Source organism: Bubalus bubalis, chromosome 8, assembly GCF_019923935.1.
Source record: "Bubalus bubalis isolate 160015118507 breed Murrah chromosome 8, NDDB_SH_1, whole genome shotgun sequence".
Taxonomy (NCBI): Eukaryota; Metazoa; Chordata; class Mammalia; order Artiodactyla; family Bovidae; genus Bubalus; species Bubalus bubalis.
In genome coordinates this window covers 40008463-40026864 of record NC_059164.1, presented here as the reverse complement: position 1 = coordinate 40026864, position 18402 = coordinate 40008463, and the positions used below count along the sequence as shown (strand labels likewise).

Sequence of the window (18402 nt, the reverse complement as noted above, 5' to 3'; positions counted from 1 at the left end):
TCTAGAACAGCAGCAGTAAGCAGGAACTGTTTTTTGACATCATTAGGCTTTTCGTAAAAGCTAGGTTTGTGCTGTTTCCAAAGTTATCAACCTTACCTTTTATGTTTAAGAAATATTAAAACTTTGTCCAATGATCAGTGTCATGTTGCTTCTTGATGTTTAAAACCTTATGTTTATGCATAAACAGCTTTTGTTAAAATGATGTACTATCCAATTTTGTTACTTCAGAACTTTTATTGTCTACTCAGGGTATTTATGCATGGTTTTTAATTTAAATTATGAATGAAAAGCAAGATAAATAAAAATCAAGTTTAGTAAGATTAGTTCTTAAAAGTCACTTGACACTCTTATGCCAACATGCTTTCTAATATGCATTTCTTCAGTACTTATTATTTTAGAGAGCCTTTGGTTTATTCAATCTTCTATTTTTTAATGTCACAATTTTTTGGTGAACCTGACTTTGTCTACATGGTTAACAGCAGTGTATATTTTGGGTATATTCCTCTTCAGCATTTTTAAAAAATTCATTCTCACTGAATTTTACTTGCTGCTGGGAATGGTAAATTATATTAATTCCAAATGATTTTTATTTATATAACTGTATAAATTATATAAAATTTGGTAATAGAATTTTTTTAATTGAAGTTTTTGTGTTTTTAGGAAACGTATTACAAATACCAGCAAATTATTTTCTCGAATGATAATAATAAATTACAAATCATTCTGGAGAAATGTTATAAATTAATTATAGTAAGTGAACTCATATATAACTGTAAATGGCATAAATTCTCTAAAGTAAATTTCAAACAGTTTCTAGAATTGTCAAGTAACATATTGAAAAATGTTTATAAAATCTTTGCATGCACTTTTCAGTTCTTTAGTGTGTAGTTTTAAATTAGTTAAAAAAAAAACAGTGCTCTTAATATTCAATCAAAAAATAACCAAAATAATATTTTTCAAAAATTTTGTTATATAGAGAGTCCAGTGGTCCACTGGATTTCATGAGAGAAAAAAATACACATTAATTTGTTTCATTTACCAGAATCATTACAAGACCAGAATAATAAATTAAATACACAAACATCAGATAGAAGTTAAACTGAGAGGAATAAAATATAATTAGAGAGGTACTTGACAGAATGCACTGAAAATTTTGGAATTTATCTTGGGAGTTATAGTTGCTACACTATAGGCAAAAAATCTTGTGGATTCTTTCTTCCTGAAAAAATTGATTCTATAACTATTTTCTGATTATAATCACAAGGTATTTTTTAATTCAGTGGCCCAAGTCATGGCTGAAAGTTTTGAGGAATTATTCTAACCTAGGAGTTGATTTTTCATTAGCATAATATTCTAAACCCCTGTATACTTAAGAATAAGCCATCTCAGCAGATTTTATTGTATTCTAAGAGTTTTGGAAATGATCATTTATTATTTATGAAAAAGACACATTTAGTAGAATTTTTAAAAATACTTGGCCAATTCACAATAATATTTTACTGTTATGTTATAGTTCAATATATTTCATATATTTCAAATAATATAACAGGTGCTATGATAGGACATTTTATTCATTCTCACTGAATTTTACTTGACATTTATAACCATATATGATGTATATATACCCATTTTAGAGAAAACTGAGCCACAGAGAAACTATAATGTTAGCCTGAGAAGCAAACCTAAATTACTTGAATTTAAAGCCCAGAATAATAACTATTGAAAATCTTATACTATCTTCCTGTTCATAGTAAGAGTTGGGTTGGGGAAAAAGAAACAATAGCGTTTCTATCAGGATTCAAAAATCAAGAATGGTTCTAGATAATTCTATTTAAACTGATAAGACTCTAAGAGAATCATTTCAAATCTACAGTAATCTCTATAATAAAGTACTCTAAAACTTACTCCAAAAGACTGGTGTGTTTCTAGAAGAACATTTAATGTGATAATGAAGTCAATGTAATTACTGTTTTAATTATTTTAAGGTTACCACAAAAATAAAAGTTGTTATATTTGAAAGGTAAAATTTAGTGAAGTGTATTATATTATGATACCTATATATTTTCTATTATATATATTTACCTCCATATATTCTGATAGGATGGAAATACCCATATACATTAAAAAGATTATGGTAACTTCAATAAGAGAAGATGATGAAGATTTCCGAATGTAGTTATTTAAACATTTTCCACAGAGCCCTAGGGTTCTGTGGGGATGACTCAGAGCCCAACTGAGATGTGACTAGAAAGGGAAAGGGCCACAGTTCCTGCCCACTTTGATCAGAATAGTTATTCTTTTAACTACCTTCATATGCTGGGATTGCATGTAAAATAAGTACTAATCTAGTGACCTTCTGTATTCACTTGATGAAACACAACCAGATCTAAATAACTGATTTAACCAGCTTGATATGACTCTGCATCTTACTCATGTCTAGGGAATCATGGCTTTGAAAACACACCTAGACATCGTGTAAAGTAAGAGTGTGAAAAGGAACTTAATTTGGAAAGCTAATTTTCATATTCAACCTGTCGTTGAATTCAGATCAGATCAGTAGCTCAGTCCTGTCTGACTCTTTGTGACCCCATGAATTGCAGTACGCCAGGCCTCCCTGTCCATCACCAACTCCCAAAGTTCACCCAGACTCACATCCATTGAGTCAGTGATGCCATCCAGCCATCTCATCCTCTGTCGTCCCCTTCTCCTCCTGCCCCCAATCGCTCCCAGCATCAGAGACTTCTTTTCCAATGAGTCAACTCTTTGCATGAGGTGGCCAAACTACTGGAGTTTCAGCTTTAGTATCATTCCCTCCCAAGAAATCCCAGGGCTGATCTCCTTCAGAATGGACTGGTTGGATCTCCTTGCAGTCCAAGGGACTCTCAAGAGTCTTCTCCAACACCACAGTTCAAAAGCGTCAATTCTTCGGTGCTCAGCCTTGTACACAGTCCAACTCTCACATCCATACCTTACCGCAGGAAAAACCATGGCCTTGACTAGACGAACCTTTGTTGGCAAAGTAATGTCTCTGCTTTTCAATATGCTATCTAGGTTGGTCATAACCTTCCTTCCAAGGAGTAAGCGTCTTTTAATTTCATGGCTGCGGTCACCATCTGTAGTGATTTTGGAGCCCAGAAAAATAAAGTCTGACACTGTTTCCACTGTTTCCCCATCTATGTCCCATGAAGTGGTGGGACCGGATGCCATGATCTTCGTTTTCTGAATGTTGAGCTTTAAGCCAACTTTTTCAGTCTCCACTTTCACTTTCATCAAGAGGCTTTTGAGTTCCTCTTCACTTTCTGCCATAAGGGTGGTGTCATCTGCATATCTGAGGTTATTGATATTTCTCCCGGCAATCTTGATTCCAGCTTGTGTTTCTTCCAGTCCAGCGTTTCTCATGATTTACTCTGCATAGAAGCTAAATAAACAGGGTGACAATATACAGCCTTGACGAACTCCTTTTCCTATTTGGAACCAGTCTGTTGTTCCATGTCCAGTTCTAACTGTTGCTTCCTGACCTGCATACAAATTTCTCAAGAGGCAGGTCAGGTGGTCTGGTATTCCCATCTCTTTCAGAATTTTCCACAGTTTCTTGTGATCCACACAGTCAAAGGCTTTGGCATAGTCAAGAAAGCAGAAATAGATGTTTTTCTGGAACTCTCTTGCTTTTTCTATGATCCAGTGGATGTTGGCAATTTGATCTCTGGTTCCTCTGCCTTTTCGAAAACCAGCTTGAACATCAGGAAGTTCACGGTTCACATATTGCTGAAGCCTGGCTTGGAGAATTTTGAGCATTACTTTACTAGTGTGTGAGATGAGTGCAATTGTGCAGTAGTTTGAGCATTCTTTGGCATTGCCTTTCTTTGGGATTGGAATGAAAACTGACCTTTTCCAGTCCTGTGGCCACTGCTGAGTTTTCCAAATTTGCTGGCATATTGAGTGCAGCACTTTCACAGCATCATCTTTCAGGATTTGGAATAGTTCAACTGGAATTCCATCACCTCCACTAGCTTTGTTTGTAGTGATGCTTTCTAAGGTCCACTTGACTTCACATTCCAGGATGTCTGGCTCTAGGTCAGTGATCACACCATTGTGATTATCTGGGTCGTGAAGATCTTTTTTGTACAGTTCTTCTGTGTATTCTTGCCATCTCTTCTTAATATCTTCTGCTTCTGTTAGGTCCATACCATTTCTGTCCTTTATCGAGCTCATCTTTGCATGAAATGTTCCTTTGGTATCTCTGATTTTCTTGAAGAGATCCCTAGTCTTTCCCATTCTGTTGTTTTTCTCTATTTCTTTGCATTGATCGCTGAAGAAGGCTTTCTTATCTCTTCTTGCTATTCTTTGGAACTCTGCATTCAGATGTTTATATCTTTCCTTTTCTCCTTTGCTTTTCACTTCTCTTCTTTTCACAGCTATTTGTAAGGCCTCCCCAGACAGCCATTTTGCTCTTTTGCATTCTTTTCTATGGGAATGGTCTTGATCCCTGTCTCCTGTACAATGTCACGAACCTCATTCCGTCATTGAATTAATCGCCCCCAAACTCCAAACCTGGGTTTTGTGGGCAAATACTGTATTCGGTGAGGAAAAGGCTGTGTATTAAAAGAATTACTTGTGTGTCCAGTAGAAAACAAAGATGTGATCTGGTTTCCTATTCTGATGAAAAGCAGAAGGAAGGCTTATGGATAGAATAGGAAATTTGAGAATTTCACTCATGAGTTAGAAAATGTCATCCAGGTCCTGGCATTCATTCATAGCACAAGTATGTAATATGAAACCGTTTTAAAGTTTCATAGTTCACTCCCAGGAAGCCATACCTCTTGGCCATGCCATTTTCTGGGTGGAGTTTCCAAGGAAACACAGCTCTATACACAGATGAAAATAATCACAAATTCTCTGGGAAGTTTCTCTATTATTCTGACCTACTTGCGGGGACACTTAAAGCTCAGTCTCAGTTCCGACCACCAGGTTTCCAACATAATGGAAAGGCATAACACTCGTAAGTTCATCTAGAAACACACTGCTGACTTGACAGCAAGAAAATAAACAGCCCACATGCAGTTATGTTCACAAACTCTACAAAAAGAGTAGGATGTATGGTCTGTGAACTGACAGGACACGGACAAGAAAGGTATGGGATTAGTGGGATCTTACAATGTCCTTATTTTCTCATCTTTCTTCTTGTAAGTCTCAAAAATAAGTTTTCTTTCCTGTATATGTGAATTTTTTGTTTTCTAAACTGAAGTGCTTTAAGCAAGCAGCTTACTCCTTGGAAGGAAAGTTATGACCAACCTAGATAGCATATTCAAAAGCAGAGACATTACTTTGCCAACATGGGTCCGTCTAGTCAAGGCTATGGTTTTTCCAGTGATCATGTATGGATGCGAGAGTTGGACTGTGAAGAAAGCTGAGCACCGAAGAATTGATGCTTTTGAACTGTGGTGTTGGAGAAGACTCTTAAGAGTCCCTTGGACTGCAAGGAGATCCAACCAGTCCATTCTAAAGGAGATCAGTCCTGGGTGTTCATTGGAAGGACTGATACTAAAGCTGAAACTCCAATAGTTTGGCCACCTCATGCAAAGAGTTGACTCATTGGAAAAGACTCTGATGCTGGGAGGGATTGGGGACAGGAGGAAAAGGGGACGACAGAGGATGAGATGGCTGGATGGCATCACCGACTCGATGGACATGGGTTTGGGTGAACTCTGGGAGTTGGTGATGGACAGGGCGGCCTGGTGTGCTGCGATTCATGGGGTCGCAAAGAGTCAGACATGACTGAGCGACTGAACTGAACTGGACTGAAGCAAGCAGTAAATTATTATTTCTAATGAAGAAATAAGGGTAAAGAATAAAATTTAACCTAAAATTAGCAAGTAAAATAAATTTTATTATGAAAGAATCTGTATGACTAAGAAAACCAAGTGTGCAAAATGCAAATTTTATCTGCTCTAAATAGCTACATCTGAGAGAATAGTGGAGACAAACTACACTCTATAAAGCTGTTATTGAGTGCAGCATGCTGAGTAACCTGAACTTTTCTCATGTATTCAGTGCATGTCCCCTTTGCTTCAGGTGAATAAAACTATAGTAGCATGTATGCTCAGTCACTAAGTCCTGTCTGACTCTTTGCAACAACCCCATGTACTGTAGCCCGCTAGGCTCCTCTGTCCAATGGGATTTTTCAGGCAAGAATATTGGAGTAGGTTGCCATTTCCTTCTCCATGGGATTTTCATGACCCTGGGATTAAATCCACACCTTCTGCATTGGCAGGCAGATTCTCTACTACTGAGCCTCCTGGGGAAGCACAAATTACAGCTGACCCTTGGACACAACAGGTTTGAACTTTGTCAGTCCACTTTTATGGACTATCTTTTCAATAAATACTACAGTACAACCCGATCCAATATATGCAGTTGGTTGGATACCACAGGTAAGCTGATAGTATAGTTATATGTGGATTTTCCACTGCCTGCATTGTCCATAACCCCTCTGCGTTGTTCAAGGGTCAACTTGTATTTGTAATTTTGTAGTGAGAAGGCAATGGCACCCCACTCCAGTACTCTTGCCTGGAAAATCCCAGGGACGGGGGAGCCTGGTAGGCTGCAGTCCATGGGGTCGCTAAGAGTCGGACACGACTGAGCGACTTCCCTTTCACTTTTCACTTTCATGCATTGGAGAAGGAAATGGCAACCCACTCCAGTGTTCTTGCCTGGAGAATCCCAGGGGCGGCGGAGCCTGGTGGGCTGCCGTCTATGGGGTCACACAGAGTCGGACACGACTGAAGCGACTTAGCAGCAGCAGCAGTATGAAGCATAAGCTTGAAGTATGATTATAATAACAATACTTACTCATGGTGACAAGGCACTGAAGTGTGATAAACCCAAGACCCTCAGTGGGTGCCTGAACCTAGAGATAGCACCAAACCCTAAGTAGTAAAATCCAAGATTTTACTTTCTCGGATTCAGTTAGCTTCAGTTGACCGCTTTTGACTGTGGATAAGTGAAACCATGGAAAGCAAAGCCATTGATAAAGAAGGATTACATTTATATAAAATATCTTGCCTATTTTTAGAGGGAAAAAAAACAAACAAACACTTGCATCAAGATAACGAAATAAGCTGGCCAAAAAGTTTATAAAGTCAATCTCTTTCTGTCAAAAATATCAGTATATGTATGCAGGAATGTGAGTCACATTACTATCTTTGCTTAGATATCATCCAGCCCAGTGTTAGACTAGTAACTGTCTAAGCGTGCAATTTAGCAGAATAAATCATTGACGCTTCTGTTTACTGATGAACTTGACTCAACAGCACTGGGCTGTGTGCACTGTCTCACTTCAGTTTTAAGTTCAAAGCAGAGTCTAGGCAGTACCCAGGTCTGCCGATAACTTGACATCTCTGGGCGCAGGGTCCTTGGATGGCATAATAATGAGCTTTCATGAGCGACTTCACTTTCACTTTCATGTATTGGAGAAGGAAATGGTAACCCACTCCAGTATTCTTGCCTGGAGAATCCCAGGGACGGGGGAGCCTGGTGGGCTGCCGTCCGTGGGGTCACACAGAGTCGGACATGACTGAAGTGACTTAGTAGTTAGAGAGGAAGGCGCTAAAGAACACATTGGGTCATCCAGCAGATTTGGGGGGACTTTTTGCCCCTTGGGACTCTTCCCTATAGTCCATGGGACTGCTTAAAGAAAGGATAATGATTCTGGGAAAGGTCAGATAGAGTCTCAACTAGGTGATGGCACAGAATCTGGGAACGGACAAATAACACACACCTATATCCATTTCAGAAATAAAAGATTTGTAATTTTAAAATCATTTTATATTCCATCTGACAGAACTGCAAAGGACATTAATATTGAATAATTTTGTGGTATTTATGTAGAAAATATCTTTCCAAAAGAGATGATTTGAGTTGTATTCCTGATGTTATATAAACAAAACTAGAATTTGACCCTCAGGATTTCCTGTCCAATTTTTTAATGAATTGCAATCCACAGGTTTCTACAGAGATGCTCCTCAAGCATCCTAAACGTGGGACAAGATAGTGCTAGGTGGGATGCAGGAGACCTAGTTAGGAATCAGGGTCTTGGTGGTCCCACATATGCTGTAATCTAAGTCACTTGGCTTGGTTTTCCATGTAAGGATTTGAGTGAAGAACCAGTTCAGCTGCTTAAATGAAAAAATGGGAGTCTCATCTTATAATCTTACTTTACACATGAAGAAATTGAGGAACAGAGCAATTAAATAGCTTGCCCATGGTCATCTGGCAAGAAAATGGACAATCACACTTTGGTTTCATCTTGAGTCTCCCACCCTTAATTACAGCAGTTTGGAACCCTGTATTTTGATGTCTACCTCAAATATAACTTACAGATGAGAACTGGGGAATGGTCTATAAGATGGGCATTCAGTAAAATAGTGCTTGATAAGCTCCCCTGAATATGGTCACTTACATACAGTACAGCACACTTGAATGATATTCACAAGGAGAAAAGAGATTCTACTTGAGAATATCTAGTCATTATTATCAAGTTTAAATAATTTATTCCACTGTATTATGACAATCCTAGCCAAAGCCATAGGAGGGAGCATGTTATTCTTCATTCTCTGTGTTAAATCATTTCAGTCATGACCAATGTGACCCTATGGACTGTAGCCCGCCAGGCTCCTCTGTCCATGGAATTCTCTAGTCTAGAATACTGGAGTGGGTGGCCATTCCCTTTTCTAGGGGATCTTCCTGACCCAGGGAACTAACCTGTGTCTCTTACATCTCCTGCACTGGCAGGCGGGTTCTACCCCCAAGCAATTAATAAAGGAAGGAAAGCTATGCCAAACTTAGTGTACTGAAAAGCAAAGATATCGCTTTTCCTACAAAGGTCCATATAGCCAAAGCTATGGTTTTTACAGTCGTCATGTACAGATGAGACAGTCGAACCATAAAGAAGGCCAAATGCCAACACATTGATGCTTCCAAACTAGGGGGCTGGAGAAGACTCTTGAGAGTCCCTTGGACTACAAGGAGATCAAACCAGTCAATCCCAAAGGAAATCAACCCTGAATATTCATTGGAAGGATGGGTTGAAGTTCCAATACTTTGGCCACCTGATGTGAAGAGCTGACTAATTAGAAAAGACTCTGATGCTGGGAAAGACTGAAGGCAATAGGAGAAAGGGGTAGCAGAGGATGAGATAGTTGGATAGCATCATGGACTCAATGGATATGAATTTGAGCAAACTCCAGGAGATAGTGGAGGACAGTGGAGCCTGGCGTGCTGCAGCCCATGAGTTGCTAAGAGTTGCTAATGACTTAGCAACTAAACAACAACAACTCAACTTGCTCAGAGACATAAAATTCCACAGGAAAAGTAAATCACTTGTGTGTTTTGTTTACATTGGGAAAAAACATGTGACATTAATGACTATTCAAACTTCTTAGCCACCAGGACCTCAGTGTGAATCGGTTTGTTCATCCTGATTTACAGTGGATCATCCTAGGTATTTGGTATAAGTGAGTGGAAATCCTGAAGAATGAAAAAAGTTTGTAAGATTCACCTTTTTCCATTTTGAGGGAAAGTCTTACTCCTTTATTTTCTTAACATTATTCTTAACATTTTCTTAGCTATGCAATTAATACTTTTAAAAAATTAAATGCTTACTCAAGTGGAAAGAAATACTAATAAAACCATCAGAATGGTACTGTAACCACAACCAAGCCATGGAGGGAAAAATCTGAAACCATAACAAAGTATGATTTTTACTATTATCCTTACAAGACTGACAAAAATATTGTGTGTCCCTCCAATCTGTTGCAATTTTTGTCTTCCTTGGGCAAGGGCATTCTGAAGTAAGGAGTATTTGTTTACAAGCTACAAAGCACATTCTGTTTATCAATGTCAGGTCAACCCTAGTATAGGTTTCCTACTGCAATCAAACTGCTCAAGTAGTATGTTTTAGGTATTTGAATAATAAAGTCTTGTTACCATAGGATCTACTTATTACGCTAAGAATTTTTTTCCAAAGATAAGACTAAGTGAAATACATACTGACACATCTAGTTGATTTTAACAGAATTGTTATGAATTAGTTTATTGTTGTTGTTTAGTCTCTAAGCATGTCTGATTCTTTGGCACCCTCATTAACTGTAGCCCACCAGGCTCCTCTGTCCATGGAATTTCCAGGCAAAAATACTGGAGTGGATTGCCACTTGCTTCTCCAGGGGATTGTCCCAACCCAGGGACTCAACCCACATCTCCTGCATTGGCAGCCAGATTCTTTACCACTGAGTCACCAGGGAAGCCCTATGAATCAGCTCTCTACAACAAAAGGAACACTATTGCTCTTGAATATGTTAAAATATATGTATTTCAGGCTAGTAAGAAAGCAATACCTATTACAGAATCTAGATATACTCTACTTTACATATTTTCTTCAAGTTCTGTTCACCTTTAGAAGATATAAAAATCAGTTATTAAAAAGAAGTGAAAAATATTATGTAAAATATTTCAACATTTTCAACACAATTGATAAGAAAGAATTCAAGCATGAAATCAATATCCATGAGAATGGAATTTTCTTTTAACAGTGATTATAATTTTGGTGATATTAGAAAGTAGTGTAGTATTAATTTTCTGACAATGTATTTCCCTAATTTACTCGTGTTTTTTTGTTTTAACTGATAGGTTACCACTGATTAGAAGAACTGACTCCTTCTAAGACTCATCAGATCATTTCCTGTAAAAACTGTATCTTTCTAATTGTGAAAAAGGTAAAGAGAAAATTTTTACCGTTCTTGTTTAGCATTTAGATGGAATAGACTCCAGTCGACCCACGTTCAATTTGCAGGAGAATACCAGGTTCAGTTCAGTTCAGTTTCATCCAACTTTTTGTGACCCCATGGACCACAGCAAGACAGGTCTCCCTATCCATCACAAACTCCTGGAGTCTACCCAAACTCATGTCCATTGAATCAGTGATGCCATCCAACCATCTCATCCTCTGTCATCCTCTCCTCCTCCTGCCCTCAATCTTTCCCAGCATCAGAATCTTTTCAAATGAGTCAGCTCTTCACATCAATTGGCCAAAGTATTGGAGTTTCAGCTTCAGAATCAGTCCTTCCACTGAACACCCAGGACTGATCTCCGTTAGGATGGACTGGTTGGATCTCCTTGCAGTCCAAGGGACTCTCAAGAGTCTTCTCCAACACCACAGTTCAAAAGCATCAATTCTTTGGCACTCAGCTTTCTTTATAATCCAACTCTCACATCCATACATAACCACTGGAAAAACCATAGCCTTGACTAGACAGACCTTTGTTGGCAAAGTAATGTCTCTGCTTTTTAATATGCTGTCTAGTTTGGTCATAACTTTCTTTCCAAGGAGTAAGTGTCTTTTAATTTCATGGCTGCAATCACCATCTGCAGTGATGTTGGAGCCCCAAAAAATAAAGTCAGTCACTGTTTCCACATCTATTTCCCATGAAGTGATGGGACCAGATGCCATGATCTTCATTTTCTGAATGTTGAGCTTTAAGCCAACTTTTTCACTCTCCTCTTTCACTTTCATCAAGAGGCTTTTTAGTTCTTCTTCACTTTCTGCCATAAAGCTGGTGTCATCTGCATATCTGAGGTTATTGATATTTCTTCTGGCAATCTTGATTCCAGCTTGTGCTTCCTCCAGCCCAGCATTTCTCATGATGTACTCTGCATGTAAGTTAAATAAGCAGGGTGATGATAGACAGCCTTGACGAACTCCTTTTCCTATTTGGAACCAGTCTGTTGTTCCCTATGTAGTGCTGTGCAAATGGCTGTGTTTAGGTGGAAAAGCCAGATAGAGGGCAAAAATATCCATGAGTGCCCCAGGCTGACAGAAGGTAGGCATAGGGCAAGAGTACATAAGCATATTCTCCATAGATAAGATTTCAGTACGTTAATCATCCACAGAAAAAAATTAAAGAGGAGAATTTTGAAGAAATGCTCTATGTGATGATATCTATTGTTTCTACCACTGGTAGGTAGGTTTAGTTAAAAAAAAAAAAAGATCTAGAAATTTTTCTAAAAAAAAAAAATCTGTTTATACCTGGCAAAATGATTTGTTTCAGTTGCGTTTTCCTTGTACTTTGATCTTTTTGTACTGATATTTATGCTTCTGTTTTATGATCTCCTTTTAATGACAGAACCAGACCTCTTGGCAACCACTTTCATCAGACCCGGGAGTTGGAAAGAAGCAGGTGCTAAACCTCAGTTTTTCCTTGAACAAGAGAAATGGGGTGCAGTCGAAGCTGTGGGCTCATTGCTGGTGCTGCCATTGGTGCAGTCCTGGCTGTGTTTGGAGGGATTCTAATGCCAGTTGGAGACATGCTTATTGAGAAGACGATTAAAAAGGTACAAGTGGTATCAGAATATTTCTTTTCATCCTGATTCAGTCTACCTTGATTTGTGTTTGGCTTAGGGTTCCTGTTTTATATTTCATTATAACCAGCAATTTTGTGTCTAACACAAAGGTGATTTTCAACAACTGAAACTCTACATGATAGAGAAGTAATCAAAGTATGATGTATACTGTATATGAATGCACTGTCATCTTAAGTCTAAATATTTAATTTCTGATAAAACCTATTATAGGTATGCAGATAAGTAGAAGTAATTCCATTAAATTATGTCCAAAGAGTATGCTGATATGCTTTTCATATGCTTTTGAATGAGAAATGAGTGTTATTTTGTGAGGGTACATTTATAAAAGTAGTTGCCCTTTGGTTACAGTTGATTAAAGTAAAATTGTACATAACTTAAAACTGTGTTTAAAATTGACTTAGGCATATTTGGTAAAACTGGTAAATTTTATTTTTGTTTGGTAAACTGTTCTGTATGTGTATAATATTAATATGATTCTTATAAACATTTTCTACTGATGAAGGTTGATAAGGGACTTTTAGAAAATATTTTCAGGAATGTTATGCAGAACATATCCAGTATATATATGTATGTATATGTGTGTATATATATGTGTGTGTGTGCATATATATATATATATATATGTATACAAACAAGTTCACTATAGATTTAACTAAAAATAAAGTGACAATACATAGGCTTTGTACAACAAACTAGAATCTGTCTCTCATCCTAGTTCCTTCTAATCCAGCTTTATACTCACCAACTTTAATTGATAAAGTAAAGGAAGACTAGAATAAGGAGATGTACATCTGCTGAAGTCCTAAACCAGGGATAGCAAATTCAAATAACTTGAGGGTTTGGAGACAAGCCTTTAAAAAAGCTACCAAGGACAATATAAAAACAAGACAATGACCACTGTGAAGTTAAAAGTGTGTGCCCTGCTCAGAGGCATGTATGTTTATTTTTAAAATATAATGCTGGTCAAATAAACTTATCTGAGTGCTAGCCTCAGCTGTCATCCTGGTTCAGATGCCAGTGGTCTAGATGTCAGTAAGCACAATGTACAGAGGAGATCAACAAGACCTGAATCATAAAATGGGCTAGACTACCAACTCATACTGGAGTTTCTGTTCCTGTCAAGACCTTTATCTGTCTCATCCATTCACCCATGTTTGACATCCTACTCTTACTAGTAGTTTAAATAATTACAATTATTTTTCACTAAAGCACTGCCTGACTCAATATGAAGATTTAATTTCAAATCTAGTTATCCAGGACAAGAAGTTATTATTTTCCAAAGCTTTTTTGGTTTGTTTTTGTTCAGCTAAATGCTTAGTCTATAAATTTAAAAAATTTTCTGACTGTACTATTATAGCTATTGTCTTAGTACAACAGATTAAGAAATAGGACATTTTTGGTACAGTTTCTATACTTGTATGCTATATTTGCTTAATAACCACACAGGCATTTCTATCTTTTCTCTTGCTAACTAACAGCAAAAATTGTAACCTCATGGATTTAACTGGAAATATTATACATTAAATACCATCTCCTTCCTTGGAATTCCCAGTTTTCTTGATATTAATATAGCTCAATAGACAGACAGGAGATGGTGAGGTATGGAGTGTCTAACGTGTTAGAGAGAACTGCTACTGTCCTATATCCTTTCTACTCTATAAACTCATTTCCCTTCTGTATCTGTGGAGTGAGAACAGGATAAATTTTGACACACAGACTATAATTTTTTATTTAATCTTCAGAAGAGAATAGCCATAATAATCTTCCGGTTATAGCATCTTAGACTAAGATTTTTTTCTATTCATACTTGATAATCAGTAGTGAACACTGATCATCTATTGTTTCTTCTTATTATTCAACAATATTATACATACAGAGTCTCTGTTAGATGTCATGAGAGGCACTAACATCTATTTTAATTGTTTAAAATTTATCTCTAAGTTCATATGCCTAATCTTGAGGAAATAAGAATTTTGAGACATCAAAAATTTGTATAGAGGCTAAGAGAGAATACATATTTATCTCAAGAAACCCTGTGTACGAGACAGCAAAAGAGACACTGATGTATAGAACAGTCTTATGGACTCTGTGGGAGAGGGAGAGGGTGGGAAGATTTGGGAGAATGGCATTGAAACATGTAAAATATCATGTATGAAATGAGTTGCCAGTCCAGGTTCGACGCATGATGCTGGATGCTCGGGGCTGGTGCACTGGGACGGCCCAGAGGGATGGAATGGGGAGGGAGGAGGGAGGAGGGTTCAGGATGGGGAACACATGTATGCCTGTGGCGGATTCATTTTGATATTTGGCAAAACTAATACAGTTATGTAAAGTTTAAAAATAAAATAAAATTAAAAAAAAAAAAAAGAAATATACATTTTAACTGGGAAAAAGCATATTGTAAAAAAAACTACAGAGACTTGTGAAACTCTGTACTTGAATTCTAAAGCATACACTATTTAGAAAGAGAACTTTCACAGAGTATTCAGTAACTTCAGGAAGAAGGTGAGACTTGAATTGGATTTTGAAGTATAAAATTTTGAAAGTCCAAAGAGAGTTCCAATAAAAGTGTCAAGGGACTGCTTAATGCCATGGAAAAAAGTTGTGGAAATGCAACTAAATATTGTGACGATAGAAGGAAAAATATTTTTAAAAATGTGTCAAAACAAAGAAATAACAGCAAAGATGATTGGAAAGATACTAACATGGGGTAAAATTTAGGAAACTTTTGAGCATCAGGCAGAAGACTCATTAATACCATGACAGGCAATAGTAGTGTATATTTACCTGTAGTTGTTAGATATAACAAAATCTGCACTTAGAGACGGGTATCAAATATACTGAAAAAGGAAACGGCAATACTATATACTAGTAAGTTATATGTGACACATACTAATATATTATACTATATACTAAATAAAGCATTTTTTAATCCTACTAAGAGCTTCATATATACTAATTCATTTAATCTTCACAAATATCAATGAGAAGGTACTCCCATCACAAGACCTTAAATCAACCTGACAACTCACCCAGCCAAAAGGAATATGAGTTAGTTTCTAAACCTAGGCAATCTGAAGGCAGAGATGAGATGATTTATACGTTTTGCACTCTCTAATTCTACAACAGAAAGTGTTGGAAAGTGAGACCAAAAACAGGAAATGTTATGTAGGACATGACCACTTTCAAGGAGAATTTAACATTCACTTTTAAACAGATCTTTGCACAGTTTGCACATAACAAAAGGCTCTCTAGTCTAGTGTGATGGAGTATGTAGAACTGATGTGTGATGGAATGCAATGGATAGAGGAACTAAATAAATAGGGAAGAGAGGAGTAAAAATTTCAAACTACAAGATGTCCAGTTGTGTTCTTGATAGACCCATGCATACCTTAGAAGAATAAAGCACAGAGGTTTTATAAGTGATTTGAAAAGAACATCAGTGTATATTTCAAAGGGAAGGTTCAGAGATTTGTGCATTATTATAGAGAATACAGATAAAACTAAACAATAGATATGTTTAAAGAGAGTTTGAATATAGAGACAAAAGAGCAGAGAAATTATTACTGTATTTGTGCATTCAGAGGTAAGTAGGAAGACAACAGAAAACAGAAAAATTATTTTATATGAAGCAATCAAAATAATAGACTAATTTTTTTAGAAGTTATTTTGAAGCCAATTTTTAAGGAAAAAGTAAAATTATTTCAGGCAGATGAAAATTAAGGAAACAGTAGTTAGAACACAGTCACTAATAACTTTAAAATTATATTTTCAGTAGTGCCGAGTAATAAAGTGGGATAAAATAAAGAAATAGAGTGCTTTCCCTTCTTATTTTTGAAATGAGGCTTACCTGCAATCTTTGGGTCACACTGTAACCCAGCTCAATATTCACAGACTAAGACATCATCTCGAAGACATCACCTCTTGGCCTTTTGGTTAAGATTAAGTGGCTCAGATGGTAAAGCATCTGCCTGCAATGCAGGAGAGCTGGGTTCAATCCCTGGGTCAGGAAGATCCCCTGGAGAAGGAAATGGCAACCCACTCCAGTACTCTTGCCTGGAAAATCCCATGGTCAGAGGAACTTGATAGGTTACAGTCCATGGGTCGCAAAGAGTTGGACACGACTAAATGACTTCACTTTCACTTTTCAAGACATCATCAGAAGCCCTTCAATGGTCAGGAGCTGTGTAGTATAGTTAAGACAGCCTGCTTTTGCTCTCAGATTATCATATAGCAGTGTTGACCTTGCTTATTTTAATTATGTAAAGATGTTGGGACTTTTTCTTCATTTAAATACAACTGTTTCTTTAAAATTTAGTTTACAAAATTATTTTAAATATGAGATTAGCATATGTATCTGTTTGGCATACGTGTAGAGGTCAGATCTTTGAATTATGTGTAAGCACAAAGAGCCAAGTGTCTTGCCCTGCCTCAAGAGCACTTAGGTTAATGCTGCTATTTTACAAATACACATATATATATCTAGAAGGCAATGGAACCCCACTCCAGTACTCTTGCCTGGAAAATCCCATGGATGAAGGAGCCTGGTAGACTGCAGTCCATGGGGTCGCTAAGAGTTGGACACAACTGAGTGACTTCACTTTCACTTTTCACTTTCACGCATTGGAGAAGGAAATGGCAACCCACTCCAGTGTTCTTGCCTGGAGAATCCCAGGGATGGGGGAGCCTGGTGGGCTGCCATCTATGGGGTCGCACAGAGTCGGACACGATTGAGGCAAGTTAGCAGCAGCAGCAGTAGCGGCAGCATGCATATATACATATATATATATGTTATATTACCAGTCAGTTTTTCTCTACAATTAAAACTCATTGCATGTAACTTGGATTATTTAATGGACTAACAGCAAATTGGCAAAGTTATTACCTATATATAAGCACCATAAAAAAATTAAAGTGCTTAATTTAAAAAGATAAGAAAACCATCTCATCTTGTTCTCTAGAGTTGGGACTCTGATACTTTCTGGTTCTCAAAGATGACACCTGATACCAATATCTGAAATGGCATAAAATAGTCGATACATTTTACCATAATATTTCTTTATTCACTATTTCCAAAGGAAATTTTGTAGGGTTTTTATGCATCATAGATAATTATGCATTATGTAGGGTTTTATGCATTATAGCTGAATGCTTTTATACCAGTGTTTCAGATCATGATTCCTAGTAGAATTGAGTGGGACCAGCAGATTTATGCAATCTTGCTAGATAGACTAAACATCAATGGCATGAGCTGCCACAAATGTGGAAAGCAGAAATTCTCAAAGGACTTCAGAAAAAGGTCAAAGTTCTGGCATCACTCACAAAGGATAATTTATCACCTGACACCATAAAATATCACTTGATTAATATTGCTGAATATTATATAACAGGCAATTTTAAATAGTTTGAATTCACCTATTATATTAACTGTGGAACATCAAGATAGAAAATCAAGATATCTTTTTCAATTAAAAGACTAATGTTCAATCATACCATCATTTAATTACACCATTTCCTTTCCCTATTCTTGAAACAAATGATCTTCTCATAGCCAAAACATGCTTCCAGATAAAATAAACATAAATGATTATAATTTTGACTTATTAAAATGACTATAATTTCAAAGCAATAGTCAATATTTTATAGTAAACTTTATACACATATATATTAATTTCATGATGTATGCTTAGACTATTTCTAGATATGATAAAATAATTTTTACCTTATTACAGTATCTAAAAGCTCAAAAAAGTGCCAGACATATATAGGTTGCTAAAGATAGTAGAATTTGCTCTAAATTTAATATTAATATATGAGAACATGAAATAATATAAAATAAATTCTAAATTTAAATTGTAAAACATGGATTAACATGTATTTGCATATTAACTCCAGTAATAAAATCACTTAAAAATGTTTTAAGAAACAGCAAGTCAGCATGTGTAATTTTCTTCCTCCAGCCCAATTTAATATCAACATAGTATACTT

The 18402-nt window shown here is 36.7% G+C and overlaps 1 protein-coding gene across 11 annotated transcripts in view; it reads left to right on the top strand.

Moving 5' to 3' along the window:
* CD36 (CD36 molecule (thrombospondin receptor)) overlaps positions 1 to 18402 on the top strand; it is a 93987-nt gene that overhangs the window by 47882 nt on the left and 27703 nt on the right. For 8 of the 11 annotated variants that reach the window (XM_044946365.2, XM_044946361.2, XM_006049682.4 and 5 more), the window contains 2 exons: positions 10684 to 10769; positions 12177 to 12384. In XM_044946365.2, coding sequence (XP_044802300.2) covers positions 12265 to 12384 — 120 coding nt within the window. In that variant the 5' untranslated portion in view covers positions 10684 to 10769; positions 12177 to 12264. 11 annotated transcript variants of the gene reach the window in all.